The 22495-nt window shown below is 46.6% G+C and overlaps 2 protein-coding genes across 4 annotated transcripts in view; both read right to left on the bottom strand.

The window, feature by feature from the left end:
* QRICH1 (glutamine rich 1) overlaps nt 1-12968 on the bottom strand; it is a 48548-nt gene extending 35580 nt beyond the window's left edge. Inside the window, exons 1-4 of one of the 3 annotated variants that reach the window (XM_045778768.2) lie at nt 12803-12968; nt 11288-11348; nt 11089-11183; nt 2044-2373 (exon numbers count right to left, since the gene is read on the bottom strand). In XM_045778768.2, coding sequence (XP_045634724.1) covers nt 2044-2352 — 309 coding nt within the window. In that variant the 5' untranslated portion in view covers nt 2353-2373; nt 11089-11183; nt 11288-11348; nt 12803-12968. The remainder of the gene's footprint in view (nt 1-2043; nt 2374-11088; nt 11184-11287; nt 11349-12802) is intronic. The other 2 variants (XM_045778769.2, XM_045778766.2) reach the window with 2 other exon arrangements.
* Nucleotides 12969-14161: 1193 nt separating this feature from the next.
* QARS1 (glutaminyl-tRNA synthetase 1) lies at nt 14162-20925 on the bottom strand. The gene is made up of 24 exons (XM_045778542.2): nt 20776-20925; nt 20486-20633; nt 20009-20118; nt 19777-19852; nt 19490-19554; nt 18860-18913; nt 18678-18738; nt 18255-18326; nt 18054-18139; nt 17793-17879; nt 17269-17368; nt 17070-17148; nt 16880-16988; nt 16657-16787; nt 16457-16549; nt 16209-16346; nt 16033-16120; nt 15800-15943; nt 15592-15696; nt 15307-15399; nt 15069-15196; nt 14908-14974; nt 14708-14833; nt 14162-14304 (listed from the first exon to the last, which is right to left on the bottom strand). The coding sequence occupies exons 1-24, from the start codon at nt 20890-20892 to the stop codon at nt 14254-14256; spliced, it is 2328 nt and encodes a 775-aa protein (XP_045634498.1). The 5' UTR covers nt 20893-20925; the 3' UTR covers nt 14162-14253.
* Nucleotides 20926-22495: the final 1570 nt, after the last annotated feature.

Genomic DNA, 22495 nt, shown 5'->3' with positions numbered 1-22495 from the left:
AGACCTGAGCTGAGATCAAGAACTGGACACTTAACCAACTGAGCCACCCAGGTACCCCTGTATAATATTTTGTAGCTGCAAGGCATAAGATTCTGATGTCACTCAGAAAAAAAGTTTTTTTGAAGTCTTACATAGAGTTGTATCTTTAGTCATATTTTTATTAATATTGTCTGGTTTATGATTTTGGTAGCTTTAGATTAACAATGTCAATTTTCATGTAACTAACATTAGTTAATATCAATTTAATCTTTATATTAAATTTACAAAGCCAATTTTTAGAAAAATTAAATCCCTCTGGCTTAAGCCAGTTATTAATGTAAATATCTGTCGTAAGAGGTTTTTGTTGTTTTGTTTTTTTAAATGAGAGAGAGAGAGGGCGCAAGTGGTGGGAGCAGCAGAGGGAGAGAAAGAGAATCTTAAGCAAGCTCCTGCTCAGTGTTCATATCTCATGGATCTATTATATTTACATTTCTTTTATTTACAGGGGTCTTGAGGAAAGAAGATGATGTTAATAGGTGTCCTCAATCAACCACCTTAAACGTAAAGTCTCAAACAACTGTAGACTCAAATCCTAAATCATTTTCTTCCCTTTTATTTTTTTAGTGAGCTCTATGCCCAGCATGAGGCTTGAACTCAAGACCCCAAGATCAAGAGTCGTACGCCATGCTCTACGGACTTAGCCAGTCAGATGCCCATTTTAATCTTATGAAAAAGGAAGTCCATGCTGTAAGTAACAGCAGAATAATTTCTCAAACCAAACAGTCAGCCTTCTCTTATCTACCTTTCCAGCATCCCCCCTTCCTTACAAAGAAGGGAAAAAACAGGGGCGCCCGGGTGGCTCAGTCATTAAGCATCTGCCTTCAGCGCAGGTCATGATCCCAGGGTGCTGGGATAGAGCCCCGCATCGGACTCCCTACTCAGTGGGAAGCCTGCTTCTCCCTCTCCCTCTGCCTGCCGCTCCCCCTGCTTGTGCTCTCTCTCTCTCTCAATAAATAAATAAATAAATAAAATCTAAAAAAAAAAAAAAAAGAACAGGAAAAATCAATAACTGCATTCCACCACGTGCCAGATGCTTTCTTGTCTATTATCTCATTCAGTCTCACTAAATAGTATTATTCCTATTTAACAGATGAAAAATCTAGGGCTAAGAAGATTTAAATCATGTCAATAAATAGGAGATCAAGCCAGATTTAAACCCAGGAATGCAACTCCAGAGCCCAGGTCCTTCTGATATACCTGCCCACATTCCTAAGGAGCAAAGAGACCACAGTCTTTCTAGCCCATCAGACACACCTCTCCACAGTCCTTGCCCCTCCGTCAGGTTCTACCCTTTCTAATTCTCTTGGTGGAAAAAGCATTGAGGGCAAAATGAAATAGAATCACAATAGACAGGAGCAAGAAAGCAGCATTTGTAAATGGACCATACTGTTAATTTCATATGAGGAAAGCCTAAAGAGGCACTTTTACCTTCTCAGCACATAAAAGTTTCTCCTCTTTCTGTAAGCTGATTATCAATTAGCATTATTTCCTGAGTTTTACAAATAGTAAATGAAGACCTAGAAATCTACGAGTGACCTAAGTCAGGGAACCATAAAACTAAATAAAGATCACTAAAATATATCCTATCCATTTTAAAACAAGTTCCAAATGTCACGCTGTAAATAATGAGCTAAGATGAGCCCCTCCTCTGCTCTTGATCTGTTCAGGGTGACACAGACAAAAGGGAACCTTCAGTTACACACAGCTGTGTCACATCCAAATCTAGTCCCAGAAGACCACTAATTCCTATACTGTTCAATTCTCCAAAGCAAACGGCAAGTATCTGTAGTCTTTTTAGTTTATGGTAGTTTCAAATATTTTTAGTTCGTACTAACTATGAAAGCCTTTATGTTAAATAAGATGTTTTTTAAAAAAACCAGAGTACTCCCCTTAGTGAAAATAACCTTGGACATTTGTATATAAGATGTGATGTTCCTACTAACCAAAACCCTGATGGCAAATAAAATCTATTAAACAGGATGCACCTCAACATCTCCCTTTTACCTGAACCTGCTGTGGCTGTTGAACCTGAATCTGCTGTTCTTGTTGGGTTTGTGGCTGAACACTGGTGGTGACTGGACAGGCAAGTTCAAGCAAAGACCCAGCCACTTCGGTGCTGTCTGTGTAAATGCAGTTCCCACCCTGTTGGTACACCATGGTAGTGGTAGCTGTCTGCTGGAACTCCTGAAGGGCTTCCGGCCCCTTAGAGGCTAGCGAGTCCAGAAATTCCTTCATCCTGTGTTGCGGGACAGACCGCGCCTTCACTCGGATGTACTCTTCAAAGGAAATGGTGTTTTCCAGAGAATTATTCATATTGCAGAGTCCTTAGGGTTCCTAGAAATAAAGTAAATGGTCAGAAGTCAAAATTATGCTATTGTTTTCATATTTTGAAATGCAGAGCAATCATGCTTGCATCAGAGTGGAACATTCAGGGCAGCTGTGTACATCTAGAATCCAAAAAACGTTATTATACCACCTTATTCTTTTTTTAGTTAACAATGTCTAAAAATTGTTTCTATAAACATTTCTTAAATCAAACTATCACACTGAAAACAAAAAACAAAGGCATGCGTCACAGTACTGGATGAAACAGGCTGAAAACACACTCTCCACCCAGCTCTAGGCCAATGCCATCTTCTCTGCAGAGCCAAGCACTGGACAATAAAAGTCACATGCAAAACTACTCTGTGACCATCACAGAGAGGACTACCAAGGAAGCTAGGAGCAGGGATTCCTACTGACATATTCAATTTCTGCAGCCAACGATGTCCTAGAGTGAAGAACACATATGCCATCTAGCTGAAGCAACACCCTAGAGAAAGGGAATATATACTTCATCTCCCACCAGACACACCAAAAATCTGTTTGCCATATACTGCTCCCATTCTTTTATAGCACAGCTTACTGGTCAAAAGCATGGATTTTGGAGCTAGCCTATCAGGGTCCAAATCCCAGCTCGATCTCTCCTTAGCTCTGAAACCCTGCACAAGTTAGTTAACCTTAGTTTTCTTGCATATAAAATGAGGACAAAATAGTACCTACCATACAGAATTGACAGAAAGATTAAACATATGTAAAGTACTTAGAAGAGCATCCAACACAGATAGCACTATATAAGTACTAACTAGTATCATTAAAATTAGTTGGGGAAGGGAGTTGAATAATGCTTCAAATAACGTAACTACTAAAATTCAGAAATCAGTTCGGCAAGTTTGTCATTGGGTATTTATCCTAAGAATTAATCTGCTGGTGTAGATAGTAATTCTCAATTACCTGGGGGGGCAACCATGCAATCTATCTATGGACTGCTGAGTGCCCTGCCACTGCTGCTTTCATACTGTTCCCTCCCCTCTGGATCAGAACCACCTCCAGAATAAAAGCAGCAGCAGGATATGAGAGTCACACAAACCATGTGAACCGTTTTGCCAAAAATGACTCTTTGTCAATTGCAAATGGAAAAGTGGTTTGTTTCCTTAAGCCATCAAGAAAAGGCTAGAAGGGCATCAAGGCTAGAAATACCAGGGGCACTTGGGTGGCTCAGCCATTAAGCGTCTGCCTTTGGCTCAGGTCATGATCCCAGGGTCCTGGGATCGAGCCCCGCATTGGGCTCCCTGCACCGCGGGAAGCCTGCTTCTCCCTCTCATACTCCCCTTGCTTGTGTTCCCTCTCTCACTGTCTCTCTCTGTCAAATAAATAAATAAAATCTTAAAAAAAAAAACAAAAAGAAAAGAAAAAAACAGCTAGAAATACCAGTCTCTCTTTCACTGCCCAGATGTTCTGCCTTATGTTACAGATATAAGGCGTATGGATAATCATCTCATCTCTTCCACCTGATTCTAAACTCCTGGCAGACAACACTGTGTTCCAATACTCTCTGAATAGCTGACACACTGTAGGTACATATATGTATATACATTGCATTTGCAATTGAATGCAAAAAAGGAGGATTATGGCTCTTTGTCCCTGTAACATCTATAACTTACAACCATAAATGTTACCCTTTTTCTTGGTAAATGGTTAGTATATATCTTGGGAGAAGAACCTATATAACCAGGACAAGTGTGAGACCAAAGAAAACATACGATCTTTACTGCTATTAAGTTACTAACACTGGCAACATTTCTGTGGGACACTGTAAGTATACTATACAAGTTATATTTGGGTGCTTTCAAAGAGAATAGACCCAACAATAAATCTTTTATAATGATGCATAGAATATATTCTAAATATATTTCTCCATAAATAAAGAACAACACATATACCTTGTCCTGCCTAAAATCAAATCCCAGGCCACTACTCTCAGGAGAACCTCGATTTCTCAGGAAACCGCAAGCACAATAAAGTTCAGAGAACAGCAAGTGCAAGTCAGGTGAGGGCAAGGTGAAAACCTTTGCTGACAGCCTCTAATGTGAAATTTAACTCATTTGTCCCTTTCTCACTTCTCTTCTGACCATCTCCCTTGCTCAGTTCTTCCTTCTCTCTGCTGCAGTGGCATTCAGGTATCTTCTCTGAGTTGAAAATTAGGAGGTCTGCTATGAGACTTCGAAATTAAGCTCTCAATGATGTCCATGGCACAAATGAGTAAGACCACCACCAAGGCCAAGCACATCATCCTTTTGTTACCTATTCAAAGGACATTCCAGTGTAGGTGACCCACAAACACTCACCACACTGGTACAGAATGTGTCAAATCTCCCCTCTGATAAGAGCATCATGACTGGAATTTCCTTCTGAAGAAGGCAGCTCTCATAATATAGACCCAACAACATTACAGAATTCCCAACATGTGACTCTAAATACCTAAACATACCTACCCTTCTGGCTCAAAAAGGGACAAAGGAGAGATACATGAACAGCAATTAACTGGTTCTCTGCCATGCTGTTACATATTTCAGTTTTCCATCTCCAAATAAAAGAATGGCAGAGGTCAACTGAAACTTATATTTCCCCAAATTTATTTTCTTCAGCAATTAGTTGTATTCCCATAAAATACTGAGACACTGCTTAAATTCTGAAGACTGTCTGTACTGGAATCTGTACTGGAATCATAGCTACAGTGTTTAAGCAATTTTTAAAAAAATATGGAGAACCATGTAGCAAAACCATTGTCTCAAATCTGGGAGAAAATAAATACAAACAAACACAAATACCCCCAAAAGTTATAAATTAAGTTTACAGAATCAGAAAACCTTCATACAGGGGCGCCTGGGTGGTGCAGTCGTTAAGCGTCTGCCTTCGGCTCAGGGTGTGATCCCTGAGTCCTGGGATCGAGCCCCACATCAGGCTCCTCTGCTGGGAGCCTGCTTCTTCCTCTCCCACTCCCCCTGCCTGTGTTCCCTCTCTCGCTGGCTCTCTCTCTGTCAAATAAATAAATAAAATCTTAAAAAAAAAAAGAAAAAGAAAAGAAAACCTTCATACAAACATTGTATGGTAAAGGCAGACCCTAAAACTTCCTAGTGACTTATTTCCCTTCATTATTCCAAGTCTCAGTAATCAGGAGGCTTAAACCTCATCTGAAGTCTGATGTTAAATATAAAGGAGAACTACACCAGCTTCTTTTTCCAGAAACAAGTTTTCTTTAGTTTTCAGGGTAGAATTACACCTACTTTCCTGGTTTGTTTTTGGTTTTGGGGAGAAAGTAAAAGTAACACATCCATTCTCTAAGAAAAAATATTCAAATAGTACAGAAAAAAAAAATAATAAAAAACCCCCCACAAAAAAACACGTAAGTATGCTTTCTTGATCTACCAATTTTAAACACTGACCTGTCCTTCAGGAAAGGTAAGTTTAAGGCATTTAAATCATCCTCCTCTCACCAACCTCTGCCAATCACATTGTTATTTTTGCCATGATCACTTTCATAGCTTTGAACTTCTATTTGTAGACTTATTAATTTTAGAGTATCTCTAGACTTCCCACTATGTAAGATAAGGAAATTAAAGTCCCGCATTCTCTATTTTTGACAAACATTTAGTGAAGGGATTAATCAATAGTTTACTTTTAGAATACAGCATTTCATACCAAGTTACTCGGGACATTATTATTATTTTTTTAATCAAGTTTCCAAAGATGATAAAAACTACTCTGCTCCAAACAAATCCGGCCTGAATTTCTCGAATATTATCTTAAGATAAATCACTGTAAGAAACTCTAGTCCAACTATAAATTTATTCCAAAAAGGACAAATAAGATGGATGGATATTCAGCTCTCAGAAAGAATGAAATAAGGGGCGCCTGGGTGGCTCAGTCAGTTAAGTGTCCAACTCTTGATCTCAGCTCAGTTCATGATCTCAGGGTCATGAGTTCCAGCCTTGTGTTGGGCCCCATGCTGGGTGTGGAGCCTATTCAAAAAATTAATTAATTAAACTAAAAAAAGAAAGAATGGAATGAAAGCTTGGAAATGTACCTGCTATAAAGTCTCAAAGTTCCTTCTTTAAGATTTCATTAAAACAAAACACCAACAACCTGAAGTAGGAAAAATTCTTTAAAACTTAGAAAATGCTGATAAAGGCTCCTCAACAGATATTCTATTCGTCTGTATCCTTGTGAAAATATTTGAAACATTCTATGATAAAAACACCTTTTGTATTTTAAACAGTTTAGACTACAAAGTATAAAAACCCTCTGCAGTGCTCCAAGCTTAGAGCCAGGCGACTGTAGTCAGTGGAGCTTCCAGCAGAAACCATGGCTTCCCAATTCCCATTGCTTTTTTCTTTCACTAAGCCCCTAGGAGGTTCTTCATGGACTCTGTCTGTACAAGTCCACAAAATCCTTTGAGAACCAATGAATCGGAGGAAGCTAAAAATATTAACCAATAATGGATTCAATGGAGAACTTAAAAAAATTCTTTTTAAGATCTTATTTTTAAGTAATCTCTACACCCAATGTGGAGCTCAAACTCACAACCCAGAGATCAAGAGTTGCATGCTCTACTGACTGAGCCAGCCAAGCACCCCCTGGAAAACTTAAAAATTTAATGGAAAAGGCCAATTTGAATCTGCCCATTTATACAGACTAAAACACACATGGCTTCATTTCTTGTCCTTTTAACCTGCTCACTTGGCAGTATCCACCAGCCTGACACATCCCAATAATGAAAGTACACTAAGTCAGCATTTGACCTGACACAAAAGTGCTGCTTAGAAGGGGGGCGGAGGGGGTGGTGGAGGGAAAGTTTTGGAAATATAAAACACTGAGAAAAATTAAGCAAATTCTCAATAGTGGTGATCACGGTTTCTTCCTTTGTTTTTATGCTCAGAAAAAGCCCTCCCTACCATAAAATTAGGTCATTAATCAACTACAATTTTTTAACTTACAGTGTAATTTTTTTTTTTTTAAAGATTTTATTTATTTGACAGAGATAGAGACAGCCAGCGAGACAGGGAACACAAGCAGGGGGAGTGGGAGAGGAAGAAGCAGGCTCATAGCAGAGGAGCCTGATGTGGGGCTCGATCCCAGATCGCCGGGATCACGCCCTGAGCCGAAGGCAGACGCTTAACCGCTGTGCCACCCAGGCGCCCCTACAGTGTAATTTTTTTTTTTTTTTTTTTTTTTTTTTTTTTTTTTTTTTTTAAAGATTTTATTTATTTATTCAACAGAGATAGAGACAGCCAGCAAGAGAGGGAACACAAGCAGGGAGAGTGGGAGAGGAAGAAGCAGGCTCATAGCAGAGGAGCCTGATGTGGGGCTCGATCCCATAACGCTGGGATCACGCCCTGAGCCGAAGGCAGACGCTTAACCACTGTGCCACCCAGGCGCCCCTACAGTGTAATTTTTTAATACGATGCTTTGATCCACTTAAAATTTATTCTGCATAATGTGAAGTAAAAGTCTAATTTTATTTTTTCAAAGAGCAAGCAACTTGTCCCTGTATCATTTATTGAATTATTGAAATTCCTCTGCCCACTGACTTGAAATGCCACTGTTATCCTATACCGAATTCATATAAAGAAAAGTCTGCTCCTAAGCATTTACCGAGTGCTCAACAGATTTTTCTATTAACACAGTAGCAAAAAAAAAAAAAAAAAAGATGTTATTATCTGGAAGATTCCTTGTCCCCTCAACACTAAGTTTGTTTACTTAAATTTAACAACGCTGAAATAAATATGTGAACAGGGAACCAATACAATTGTATTTATATATCCCCGTATTGTTTACACACCTAAGGGAAAAAAACGCAAAAAAAAACCTAACAGTAGTTATGCCTTAGCGGTAGAATCACAGAGAACTTAAATTTCTTCCTGTTTAATACTCGCCTGTATTTTCCACAATTTGTATTAAATCAAAAAGATAATTAAAAATTAATCTTTTTACACAGTAATTATACCACAGTAACAGTAAAAGACACAAACAATTCTGGCTGATCATAGCATTTTTCCCTCAAAATCTGAAACTCTTAAAGACAAAATCATCAAGCACCAGACCTTGATGAAGACTGTCAACTTCTTCAAGATGCTGCTCACAAGAAACACAAGAGTGAGCCTTGGTAATAGAGAAATGGATAAACTCTCTACAGCCCCCAAAGAAGCAAGATTCTTAATTAGCTCCAACTCAAAGGCTTGGTTAGGAACAGTAAACAAACAGATTAATTAAAATACTTCAGAAAAACATGAAGCTTGAGGGATAGTTGAATACTCCCAATTTCTGGGAGTCAAAAAGGAAAGAGCGAGGAAGAGGAAAACACTTTGGGGCTCACTGGGATAGGGGAGTCTGTAAACAAGCATTTGCTTCTGAATACTTTTAAGCATAGCTGCTTTGCAAAACAATAAACAGACAAACCCCACACAAACAGACCTAGGAAATTTTCGCTCGTATACACCTATTAATCACTAGTGTTTCCCCTGTACCTTCTACTGGAGCTTAGCACAGTGTCTGACATAGATTTAGGCCCTCAATGTATGAAAGTTATCAATACTTTTATTATTTTATAAACTAGAACACAAAAAGGTATGATGGACAAAGGTTTTTCTAAAGGAACAATCTATTACATTTTCATACGTCTCTTTGCATTTCTTTCTTTTTTCTATTTAGGTACTAAAGGAAGACTTAAGTACTCACCAAAATCATCCTATCTTGGGTCTCCTCAAATTTCTGATACCTCTTCCCAGTTCCCCATGCAGTGCCACAAAGTGGGTTTTGAATACGAGATGGACTAAGAGAAGAAACTCTGAGCTGCCTCAGAGCCCTGTCTCCTCCTGTTTGCCCAGTCATGTTACTGGGTCCCTCTCACGGTTCACATCTACTCTATGTGTAGATGGCTCCTTATAGCTTTGTCGTAACTCTGGTTTGAAGAACACATTCACATTAAAAAAGAAATCAATTTCTATTTTAAGGAGTTGCAGTCATATTTGTCCTAATTAACATAAAGAATCATTTCAAAGAAACAAATTGGGAGATACGCTTCTATTCTTCAAGATACTAAACCAATATATGGTTTGTGTTGGTATTATCCCATTGGGCCATTCATCTGCCCCATGTCTTTACCAGAGGAATCCCTGATTTAGGGGAATTTTTGCCATGGTTCTATTTTTGGACAACACACTTTCAACCAGGAACTTAAATTCACATTCCCACCAAAAACTAATGGGCTGTAAACTGGCACAACCATTTCCATTAACTAGTAAAGCTGACAATATTCCTTCCATATAACCCAGCAATTCTATCCCGAGGTCTGTATGACACACATACAGAAAGGTACTTTTACAAGAATGTTCATAGTAGTATTGTTAATAACAGTCCCAAACTGGAAGGAATCTAGATGTCTATCAATAGTAGAAGGAATAAATAAACTGTGGTATAGTCATATACTATAAAGAACCTGGAATGAATGAACTACAGTAGCACACAACATGGATGAATTAAAGCAATGCTAAAAGAAGGAAAACATAGAATACAGCATGATTTCATTTACCTAAAACTCTAAAGCAAAATTATGTTGTTGAGGGATATGAAGGTGATAAAAGTTAAAAAAAAAAAAAAAAGAACACAATTGTCACATAAGTCAGAATGATAATTATCTCTAGTGGTTGAGAAGCTACGACTAGGAAGGGACCCATGAAGGGTGCAGGGGTGCTGGCATTGTTCTACTTCTTGAAGAGATGGTAGTTACACAGTGGCTCATTTTATAACTTTTCATTAAATTTTATTCAGATCCCCTGAATTTACAGGTATTACAAAAAAGAAAAAAAAAAAAAGCTTTCTGACACAGCCGACCAGCTCTAACTACAATTTCGCTCTAGCCTCAAGTGTTGACACCAAAGATTCATTCTTTCCCCCTTTTCAGCAAAGCAAGAGGTTAATCTATCATTTGTTCATGCAGCCACAATCAGAAATCACAATCCAGTGTGACAAATGAAGCATTTAGCCTGGAGAGGACTTAAAACATCTGGAACAAAATGCAGGGCAACTAAGTATAAAGTAACAGAAAAGAACAGGTGTTCATATAACACCTCGTTCTGAGGCTGAGAAATAAAAGACCATTACAGATAAAGAGTGGCCATTTAAAAAGTAGACAAGCAAGAAGCATGACACATAGAGGACAAACCACAACTGATTAAATTAAAAGACAGCATGCAAGCTTTAAGGAAGAGGTCCCTGATTCTGAAGCTGTCATAATGGAAGACAGCCATACCTAGAGCCCCTGACTTTGGTTACCTTTTGGGAGCAATTCAAATTTATAAGGAATCTGAACCCCTATTTGATCTTTTGTGTGAAATGGCAACAACATAAGCTGGAAACGGGATGTGGAAAGCAAAGGTTCCTGAAGAGGTACACAAATTATTCATCACAGAGGGCTGGAAGTAGGACATCTTCTAATAGGTAAATCTAAGTTAATGAGCTTACAAAAAATATTATCTACAAGCACCAATTTAAAAGGCAGATCTCAAAATTAATAGTTAAAAACAAAAATATCCCGGAACAAGCAGGCCTAAAAGGTATATTAAAATTTTAAGTCTATCTCAAACTTTACTGCTTTTCTTTGAACCATTTAAGGTCCTTAGAAAAGCTGGTGCATCCTCATGCTAAAACCTGAAAGTTGCATTGACTTACATTTCAAGAGAAGAAAAGTGTTCAAGCAGCAAATTGTGGCTGGATTCAAAGATGCAGTTCTCCCACATCTTCAATTTCCCAGCACTTAGTAGTTTCTGTCAGACAGCACCCAGAATGATTGGCAGGATTTGTAATGTTTCGATATTACTAGGAAAAAGACTGCACACATATTTTCAGCATATGAATGATTTTAACTCACCAGTCACCATGTTGCATGTATTTTCTGCTGCTTGTCCTGAGTTCTTAAGACTTGTAACATTCTGAAGAAGATAGAACAAAGAAGTCCTTTCCATCCTCAGCCTCTTTTTAAATTTTAACTTTGTTCCTAAAATACAGTATACTAAAAGAAATACCCCCCATCATTAAATTTGGTTGCTAATTTTACTTCCTCTTAGCTTCTTTTTCCTTCAACTTAATTAAGCAAGACTGTAAAACAGTCAGATGTCTTTCTTGTCTTAGAAAAAAGAAGTGCATATTTCTCTAGGACAAACCTAGAATTCCCCTAGTACCAGAACAACAAAAAAGCTGAAAAGGACTGAAATTCTACATCAAAAGTGACTTCTGCAGTGATATAGAACAGATTTTAGAAATTTCTATTGGGGAATTTTGTAATTATAAAGAAGGCAAGGCACAGATTTCGCAGGTTGTTTAATTTTGTTCTGGGCAACTTTTTGGCTGAGCGATAGCGGGCCTTCCTTAGTCTAACAGAATACAACTAAGCCCCTCCCACCCACACAGAAGAAAAGGCTGCATTTAAGGATTTGAAGTGGAATTTTAAAGCTCGGGTAGTTTCACGACCACAGAAGAGGATCCCCTTCCGGAGCGCACAGAGGCGACGTGTAGGAATTGCGCTTATGGAAGAATTACTTTCCAATGACAAGAAAGCAGGTACCGTTGAAGAGCCTTCCAGGATTAACCTTCCCTCTCCAGCACAAAGCACCAGAACAAGGTGAGCAAACTCGAGGGGGCTCGCTGCCCTCACAGACCTACGGGGCTCAGTTTCAGAAACAGGACAGCACCCTCCCCGCACACTGGCCTCAGGTCACTGCATTCCTCGAGAAGAACGAGCAATCTCGCCCGCCTCGCAGAAGAACGGATCCTCAAGTCAGACGGCAAAGCCGGTTGGTTTCTCCCCAGGCCTAGGCCACGGCGGTCCGGGGACGTCACCAGAGCAGGAAGGGCCCAACCCACAACCTTCCTCACACTGCGAGCCGCCCGCCAGCTCGCCGCCGCTCCACGCAGCATAGGTGTCCTGCGCGTCCTCGCGGCGGCGGCAGCGCCACCCAACAGCAGGGCGCGCGCCCCGAAGCCGGGGGTCGCGGGCGGGCGCGCGCCACAGAAAGCCGCTCTTGCCCAAGGGCCGCAGCACCAGGAGCGGAGATATCAGAACCGGGAACGCGCACGTCGGCGGCCACGCGCACCAAGAGGGCCGCACAGCGCGCGCGCGCCCGCGTATAAACAGGCCCGGCCACGCGCGAGAACCAATGCGCGTTCGCGCGCCGCGCCCACCCGAGTCCCAGACCTGCCTCCCCCACCCCACAAGGGGCGGGGGCGCGCGAGCCCAGGGACATTCTCCGCTCCGGAGCCGCCCCGAGGTCTCCTGGGCCCAGCGGCAGAGGCCCGCCCGCCCGCCCCCGCCCGCCGTTGTGTGGGGTGGGCCCGCTGTCTGAGGCCCGCAGGTTCGCCGCATCCCTGCCCCCACTGCAGCCCTCACCCGGCGACGTCGTCGCCGCCGCCGCCGCCGCTCTACCCGCCGGCCCCGCCGCACCGCTCGGGGCCCCGGTTCCGCCGTCGCCGCTCCAAGACCGACAGGATTTTCCCCTCACAGCTCCCTGGGCGCCATCTTACATTCAACCCTCACAGCCAATGGGTGCCGAATGCCCATCTCGCGATAACCGAAGCGTCGGATCCCGCGAGAGTTGAGACTGCCTCCTGGCCAAACTTAAAGGGAACGCTTCAGCCGAGGCGAGAGGCCTGGCCTCCGGCTGCAGAAACGGCGAGTAGAGCCAGGAGTGTAGGGCGGAGCGCCCCGCCCCCGGACGCCCCTCCATGCTGGGCGGAGCCAGGGCCGGAGATCGTCCTGGAGTTGGAGCCTGGGCGGGTTGGGGCTCCAAGCTTGCTCCCTGGACCCACCTTCTGCAGCGTGCCTGGGCCTCCTTCAGTCGCGCAGCCCCACGTGGGGCGGGGCCCGGTCTCTTGCTTAAGGTAGCCCCCACAGCCGCTGATCTAGACTCTGCGCCCCCGTACCATCGTCCCACCTGGGAAGCCCGGAGTCACTCTCGTGCAGGAGTCCTTAACATTTGGAACCCCCTCCTCAATCCGCTGTCATCCTAATCCGGCCTTCCGCAACCCAGTCCACCTTAAAGCGGGCCTCCAGTAGCCTGGTGTTTGTATACAGGGAAAATGTGGAGGGTGTTAAAGCTGCAGGCACACGTGGACCTCACTAGTAGCCCACACTGCCCCAGAGGACAACCAGTCGGCTATAGACTTTTTAAAAAAGGGCCTCAGGGCCTTTGCACTTGTTCCTAGTGCCCTGGCAAACATCTCCTTGGTCCTTAGGGGTTCCCCAAGGAGTCAACTCCTGAGAGTAGTCTGAGGCACAGGATTGGTCAGGAACTTCCTCCAGCCTTGCACAGGCCCCAGGGAAACCTCTCTTGCACAAGTGCCTGGTCACCCTCTGCCCAACTAGACAGTCAACTTAGAAGGCCACTGCACAAGTCTTCCTCTTCTCCTTGTTTACCTGGCACGTAGTAGGCACTCAATAATTATTTGCTGAATGACTGGACTGCGAACCAGGTGTTTTCATCTGCCTAGGCACACAGGCAGACACAAACCCTCGATTCCTTTAGCACAAGGTTGCTAACAGTGGAACAGCACCCAGAGCCTCCTAGCCCCTCAGACCAGGTGCAGAGGATTTCGATTCAGGCCCAGGTCCCTGCCCTAGAGCACTACCAAGTGCACCAGTGGTTTCAAAGCTGTCAGTACTGCTCTGTGTGCACCGTACCTCCCCCCTAACCCCAGCAAGTCCCTAAGGTCCTCAGGAGCTGGAAGTGCAGAAAGATAACACACAGACTCCAGGGGATTTAGCCGTTCTTTATTGACATGGAGTCTGGGTACCCCTAGCCTCCAGAAGCATGAGGTAGGTCCACGGGGCTTCCTTACAGCTCACACCTTTCCTGGATCCTCCTTCAGTGTGACAGTCCGGTTGAAGACAAGCTGGATGACAGATGGGGAAGAATGACGACCAAGCCAGAACCAGGCTCGGAGGCCCAGACCTCACCAGACCCTACCCTCACCGCATCCCAGAGGAGCTGAGGGTCAGGACACTCAGTTTCTCAATAACTATGACTTTGGGTAGGGGACTGGATGGCTCTGGACCTCCATTTTATAAGGATTATAACCACCACTATGCCTGACCCCTACACCTTGAGGAGTAAGAAAGGCAGGGTCCATACAAAATTTTGTGCATGGACCTCTGAACCTGTTTCCCATCAGTAAAACATGAACCCCATCTCAGGTGGTAAGGATTAACTAAGGGAATGTTAGTAGAGCACTTGGCACAGTAAATGGGAGCCACCACAGACTGTTGTGCAAAGGGCAGGCACGTAAATTCAAGCACCTGTCCCTGGCAGCTGTCAGGATCCACGGAGAAGTAGCCAAGCCGCTCAAACTGGAACTTGTCAAAGGGTTTTGCCGAGGCCACAGAGCAGTCCACTAACGCTGCCTCCACCACTTGTAGCGATGCCTGTGGGCAGGGAACTCAGGTGGCCATCCAGCCAGGGAGACCCACCACCCTCACCTTATACCCCATGAGCCTACCGGGTTCAGGTCACTTAAGAATCCACCAGGCACCTCAGCAGGATCCTCAGGATTCTTGTGCTGAAATCTGCAGCCAGAAGGAAGGTCAAGACTCCAGCTGGGTAGCCACAGCAGGCAATGCCCATCTTGTATCTGCCTGCACCCCAGCTCTGTTCACTCACAGTCTCTCATAAAGGCGAATCTCACAAGTCAGAGGCTGTGACACCCAGTGAATAAAGGCCTTGGGCTTTTCTCCAGCATCCGCCCGTCTACAGGTCACCTCCAGGCTCTCTACACAGCCACTGGGTCCCTGGAAGTCGAGGGGCCTACAATTAGACCCAAGGACCACTACTAGAACTGGAGGCTGCATGCACCCAGATCCTACCTCACTGAGGTAGGAAGGCTGCAGCCTGCTCTCACCTTGACAACATTCTGCAGCTCGATGACGTAGCCTGTATGCCTCAGGCCCACGGGCTGGCCCCATGCCAGGCGCTTATAACCCGGCTCTGCTTCCTAGAGGTAAGAAGTGGTGTGGACACAAGAGACTGCACATGTCAAAAAGGTACAAGAGGCTTCTCCCCCACCCCCATGTCTGGCAGGGGCTGGTTCATCTGAAGTAGGAAAGAGGTGGACTAACAGAAGAGATGATGGGATCTCAGGACTGGGGTCAGCTGCAAACAGGGCCCTTCACACACCCCCACTTACTTCTTTGAAGTCAGTCCTTTCAATGAAGACCATGGGTCCAAAGGGAACCTGATGGAAGCCCTTGGTCTCATCAGCTGGGAAGTTGGGAACCTGGATGTCTAAGGACTATAGCAGGAGATAGGGTGTCTGAGTCACACTAGACACTGGGACCCCCAAGCCCAGACCCAGGTGCACCCCCCCAAACACACGCACATAGAGGCACACCTACCTTGGTAGTAGGAAAGTTGGTGATGATGACCTGTAATGGCTCCAGCACAGCCATGGCCCGTGGGGCTGTGTCATTCAGCACATCGCGCACACAGGCTTCTAGCAGATGGGGTTCCATTGTGGTCTGTGCCACTGTCACCCCCACCTAGCAGGAAAGATCAGCATCACTCATAGCCACAACCACAAACTGCTCTGCTCAGCCCCCACCTGCCCAGCCAGCCCACTGGGCTATACCCGAGCACAAAAGTTGTTGATGGCCTCAGGCGGAAAGCCCCGCCGTCGTAAGGCTGTGAGCGTGAAGAGCCGTGGATCGTCCCAGTCCCTGTGGGCAAGGAGGTGGTGAGAAGGCCTTTGGCAGTGTATGCCACTAGTTACTTCCAACCTTCAGTGAGCCAAACAATCACACCTACCGCACAGCACCAGCTGCCACAAGCTGGAGAATCTTCCTCTTAGACACAACAGCATAGTGAAGGTTGAGACGCCCATACTCCCACTGAACAGGGCAATAGACATCCAATGCGTTGCACAGCCAGAAGTAGGAAGAGCGTCTAGGGTGGGAGGGTAGAGTCAGGTCTGGCCACCTCAGATCAGGGAGACCACAGGAAGGGCCTCTGGACTCCCACTGGCCCTACCCACCCCACGGGCCCAGCTCCCTCACCGGGCCTGGAATTCCTTGGTGCAGAGTGAGTGGGTGATGTGCTCGATGGAGTCACAGAGGCAGTGTGTGTAGTCATAGGTGGGATAGATGCACCTGCAGGGCATAGGCAATGGGCCCCACCATCCAGCCCCACTCCGCCCTACCCATGGCCCACCACCCCACTCTACAACTCCATAGCCCCACCCCATGCTCACACCCACCAGGTGTCCCCTGTGCGATGGTGTGGTGTATACTTGACTCGATAGGCCACAGGGTCCATCTTGCCATCCTCCATCACCAGCTTCATCCTCAGTGTGGCCTCACCCTCTGCAAACTTGCCCTTGCGCATTGCCTGACAGGAGCAAGGGCTCAGACGGCCTCTCAGCACAGGGGCTTCTCCTCCTCCACCCCCACCCAGACACAACTGCCCCTCCAGAACCCCACCTCAAAGAGCAGCAGTGACTCCTCTATGGGACGATCTCTCCAGGGTGAGGGCAACGAGTTATGGCCTTTGAGCTCCTCTCCTCGCTGGTGGCACACATAGGCCTGGCCCCTATGGTGAACACGTATGAGCGCCCAGGATGGCTATGTCCTGGGCAGCCTGCCTGGCTCTACATGGCAGCCCTGGCCTCACCTATGGATAAGTTCCACGGCCCAAGCATACAGCTGGTCAAAATAGTCAGAGGCATATGTCACCTTGTAAGGAGTGTAACCTGGAGCAGAAAAAGACACAGTACGAGCAACTAGCCAGGGACACCCAATGGCAAGCCACGGTCCAAGGAGAGGCCCACTGACCACCCGATCTTTCTTCCCAGCCCTTGCCCAGCCCATACCCAGCCAGGCCACCATGTCATAGATGGCAGTGAAGAACTTTGCTTCCTCCTTCTCGGGGTTGGTATCATCAAAGCGCAGAAAACAGATCCCATCGTTGGCCTAGGGAGTCATAGAATCTGTGAGCTTTCACATCACCAGCTTCCAGAGTCCAACCCATCAAACTGGGACATTCTCAGAGCTCTCCCATGTCAGAATTGAAAACGCCTTCAGGAGTTTCACTCATCTTCCTATATCTAAATACCTTAAACAAAGCTTCTTACACCAACTGCAGACATCCTCTTTCTAAACCTGAGAAGTCGCACTGGGAACTTCACCAAAGTTGAACTCACTGCCTCACCTACAGCTTTTTCCCAATGAGCCCAGTGGATTCCTGGCCTCATATCACATATGTGATTCCCCTCCATGGCCTCTGTCTGCTCTGGGCACATTATAGGAGCAGCAGGAAAGGCAGGGACACCTTTCTGGTATCCAGCCTTGGGAGCAGCAAGTGGTCATCCTGACTGCCAGATCCCCACACACTCACCTTGGCATAGCCAAAGTTGAAATTGATGGCTTTGGCATGTCCTATGTGCAGGATTCCATTGGGTTCTGGTGGGAACCGGGTCCGTACCTGAGATAAGGGAAATGGGAACAGAGGAATTAAGCCAGAACTGAGACTACCATCAAGGAACAGATGCCCCTTCCCAGGGAGGCCACGGTGATAGGTTAGATGGGGCAGTTTGAAGGCAGCCCAGGCCCCTTGGCAAGTGACGGCACTAACTTGCCCGACAGTACTTCCACACACCTGTCCTCCAGTGATCTCCAGGTGCTGCTTCAGTAGATCCATGGTGTGTGGCGTGGTCACATAGCCTGGGGTCTTGTAGTTCTCACCTGCCAGGGCCAGAACAAGCCTAAGGACTGGGCTGCAGCCCAAGGCTCCCTACGCTGGCTGTAAGAATTGCTATTAAGATCTCACCCTCCCCAGGATTTTAATCTGCCTGCTCACCAGGTTTGTGGAACTTAAGCGCCTCCCCTCGGAGCTGCTCCATCAGAGACAGGGCCTGGTTAGCAGCCTCACCTGTGAAGAAAAGACCAAAGAAAACTTATCCTCTGATCCTCTGAATACAGCTACCCCATCCAGCTCAGGGAGGTACCTCTTGGTACTACCTAAATCCCACAATCAGAAGAAAACCAGGCAGGTCCCTTTTTCCCCAACCCGAGACAAGAGATACAGAGCCAGACTTCTCAGTTTCCTCATGCTAACGTCTGGGTAATGGGAACAAAGGAAACACCAGGAATTCCAGTCTGGCAGTGGAAGGCAGGGTGATGAGTAAGCTAATGGCCTGAGGAGACTGGGCTATAACAACTCATTAGGTGGAAAGCCTAGAAGTTAGAGAGCTGAATGTGACAGGGACCGCAAGCCTCTCACCATTCTCCATCATGTCCTTTGTTGTCCTCCGGTCTTTTTCTTCTGGCCGAGCTTTTGACACCTGAGAGAAGCCCAGAAGTTGGGTCAGGGTCTCAGGATCAGTGGGGTCAGATACTCCCTTCCCCAGCCCGAAGTCTCACCCCACCTCATCCCCAGGGACCCAGGACCATACTCAGCCCCACCTTGGGTTTCTTCTCCAGATCAGTCTCTGTCTTGGGACCCAGAAGGTGAAGAACCTGAGCAGAAACCAGAGTCAGGGCTGAAACAGGAGTGTTCCGTTTCAAGGAGCCCCTGATTGACCCCATCTACCCACCTAAGGGCTTCCTGGTCTGTCTACCAACACTGCCTTGCAGAACCTACCTAGCCCATCCCATTTCTGCTCCTCATATGGTTCTGCTGGCCTCAAATGCTCTTTCCCCCCCGAGAGTCCAAAAGCTGGTGATAAAAGAGGTAACAAAAACTGCCACTTAGAGAGAGGAACTGTGGGCTCAGCATCACGACAATAAACTACCTCAGCCATCAGCTTCTTACGATTCTCAGCCATCATGTGAGATGATGGCCATATCACCTCTATTTACAAGATAAGGAAACTGAGGCTCAGAGGAAAGCAACTCGCCGGAATATAGGCACAATCTAGACGCCCAAGTCTTCTACTGCCCACCAAGGTGCTGCTGTGCCACACTAGGCTCTTCTATGCACCATAAGAATAGGGACAGGGTCTCTTTCCCTCCCACCTCCACGTATCCCTCAGTGGACTCTAGGCACTGTCCATGGCAGGGTCTTTGCCTGCTTCAGCTCAAGGAGTTGCCCACCTGCATGTCCACTTCGTGCTTGATCATTTTGCCATCTGCCCACTTGAGCACAGCTCGAGCCTCTCCTAGAAACATGGGCACAAGGAGCTACAGAAAGGCCAAGAAGGACACTTCCTACTCTCTTTCACAAGAAAATGTCCTGGCTGACCTCAAGAACCAGAGCCTGGGCCCAGCCAGACCACTTTTAAAATGCTCCTATTCCTCCCTCTCCTCCCTCTCACTTATGCCCAGAAAAAAATGTATGACCCGAGAGAACAACATAGTCCTCTGCCCCAGGCCCTGCTCACCCATCAGCAGTCCCATGTTGAAACGATAACGCTCCTCCAGGAGTTGGGGCCGGTGGCGATTTATGGCAGCTTCCACCTGCAGAAAGACAAACCATGTGGTTCAGAAAAGTGTCCTTCAGAAATGCTCTAGGGACCCACACTCTCACCCTGGCTCTTCCTGGGTGGAGAACCTGAGCCACTCCTTTCCAGGGTCAGTACTAAGGAGGTACCCAATGCCTAAGGAAAGACTCACAGCCTCTTCAATCTGCTCTGGGGTCACCATGACACCCACACCACACTCCTGCTCAAAGTCCTCTGTGTTGATGGGGTCCAGGGGATGACTTCGCACATACTCAAGGGCAGCTGAGAAAAGAGAACCAATGAGTGGTAGCTCAGCTCCAAGAAGTAGTTAGACAAGGCCCTAGCCCCACGAAACCCCAATAATTACAATCTGGCCTCCTTAGAGATTAAGCCTTGCACCATTCTAGAGAAGCTCTGAGACCACGGGAAAGAATCGTATTCTGAGCAAGGCTCTCCCTCAGACCTACACAGTTCCCTAGTCAGTCTCACCAGGAGTGACCCTCTCCACCCTTCACTGCCAGGGCCTGGGTTTAAAGAGGAGTGCAGTAGAAGCATAGAGACACTGGGGGATTTGGCACAAAGCCAGACAGGGGTACTGGCTGAAGGGAGGAGTTGGAGGTGGAAGTGGCAGAGCAGGCAGGGGTCTCACCGCTCAGCTGGAGCTCGGTATGGATCTTCTTATTGGCTACGTAGCTCACAAGGAAAGAGAGACGCCTGGGATCCCTGAGTCGGGATGCCAAACCATATAGCAGGGTCCCGGTAGCTTTGTCGATGGTGGAGCCCAAAGTCTGCTGCGCCTGGGGTCCAAGGGGTCAGGAGAGAAGCCCCACGCCCAGTAAGAAAAACATGAGTTAGACAAGGTTGGTAGATCGGGATCGGGACCCGGTCCGGCATTGGAACACAGTCGGCAGCCAGGGTCAAGGGCAGAGGGACTCCCACCTGGGTCGCCGCCTCGCGCAGCTGCGCGCTCAGAGCCGTGTTCTTGAGCGTCTCCCGGGCCTTATGCTCGCTCAGGCCAAGGCCGGTGAAAAGCGACAGCGAGTCCAGAGCCGCCATTGCTGGGACACCGGAAACCGAAAGAAAACTTTGGGGCCAATCTGCACGTTGGCATTAGCTCACTGACCAATAGGAGAGCGAAGCCGCCAGGGAGAGCCAATGGTAGCCTTCGGGGGCGGGCTAGCCAGGGTTGTCGGCGCCATTTAAAAGACAGAGGCCGCCCAAACCGGTCTTTCCTGGCGCTTCACTTCCGTCTTCCCGCTACGGGTCACTTGAAGAAGTGAAGTAAGTGCTAGGGGGCGGCAGGACTTCAGGGGAGATTTGCCGCGGACCTGGAGGGAAGGTGTTCAGCACAGAAGCAGGAAACCTTGGGACCATCCCATTTCTGTTGTTGGGAGCAACTGCGAGTTCCTATCACGTTTCTGAGGTCACAGCTTTGGAGTTGTCATGGAAACCGTTGAGAAGGAAAACAAAAAAACAAAAAACAAAAACCGAACCCCCGGGAAACCGGTCAAGCCTCCAGCACAGATAATGTGTCGAATGGCAGATAGAGGGGCTCCCTAAGTCCGGCACTTTTCAGGCGTCCACCTGGACACACATGGCTAGGAGACAGAGAGGTCTGGGCCGAGGAAGGACCTCGAAGATGTTCTGTAATGATTTAGTTTAAAATCTGACATACTTATCCTCTCTTGCCAAAGCATGCAAATGTCACAAAACCCACAAGCAAATTAGACCTTGAAATCCATCTGCAAGTGTTTGACAAGATATTTTATTGAAGTTGGGATAGGGTGGGGCAGAGGAGAGGTGCTTGGGGGGATCTCCCCACAGTCTCTCACTGGGACCAGGACCCACTGAGAATCAGGCTGAAAGAGAACTGTTTTCTTTGTGGAACTGGAGCTGCTGGGATGCTGAGAAGATCCCCAAATTTGGGATTGGAACACAAGCTCTTTGAGGCTTTGGTGTCACTAATACTTGTGGACCTTCAAGAATGGGGCAGGATACTGACCGCAGTCTATCCATATTCTGTGTCCTGATTTGTGGCCATATCCCACTAATGACCAAGTTCCATTTCTGGGCCTACATCTGGGTCCCACAAGATGACCACATCCAGGTTCTGCCCAGGGCCACACACTGCATCAATATCTAAGTCCAGTCCTGTGTCTTGGCTCCCATGACTCCAGCCTGATGTCCAGCCCAGGCAAGGTCAGGTGTAGGCATTGAGCAGGGGATGCAGTGCAGTAGTGGCATAGACAGGCACCAAGAAGCAGAGCCTCAGCCATACCACCCCTGTGCTGAGTCCACAGCTGCAGGTACCTAACCCACAACAAAGGTGCCTATGATGAGCACAGTGCCTGCCACATCCACTGTCCCCTCTGTAACTGATGCCACCAAAGGATTTATTACAGCACCACCACCACCACTGAGTCCTGCAGGTCTGGTGATGACTCCCTCAATGGAGTTAGAGCCTACATCCCCTTTTCCGGTTCACTCATGGTGCCTACCCTGGGAATCCTGTGGCTCCATGTCACAGGATGAGACAGCAGCCCCACCAATGCTACCAAGAATGCCACAAGAGCAGTGGCAGGCGAGCCAGTCTTCTGGAGCCCTATGACTTGCACAGAATAGAACCATGACATTTTATGGCCTAGCCCAAGGGCTGGCT

This window comes from Ursus americanus, chromosome 14 (assembly GCF_024610735.1).
Source record: "Ursus americanus isolate L20-20 chromosome 14, mUrsAme1.1.p, whole genome shotgun sequence".
Lineage (NCBI taxonomy): Eukaryota > Metazoa > Chordata > Mammalia > Carnivora > Ursidae > Ursus > Ursus americanus.
Note: the sequence above shows the minus strand (reverse complement) of the source record. Positions and strands in the feature narration are given on the sequence as shown.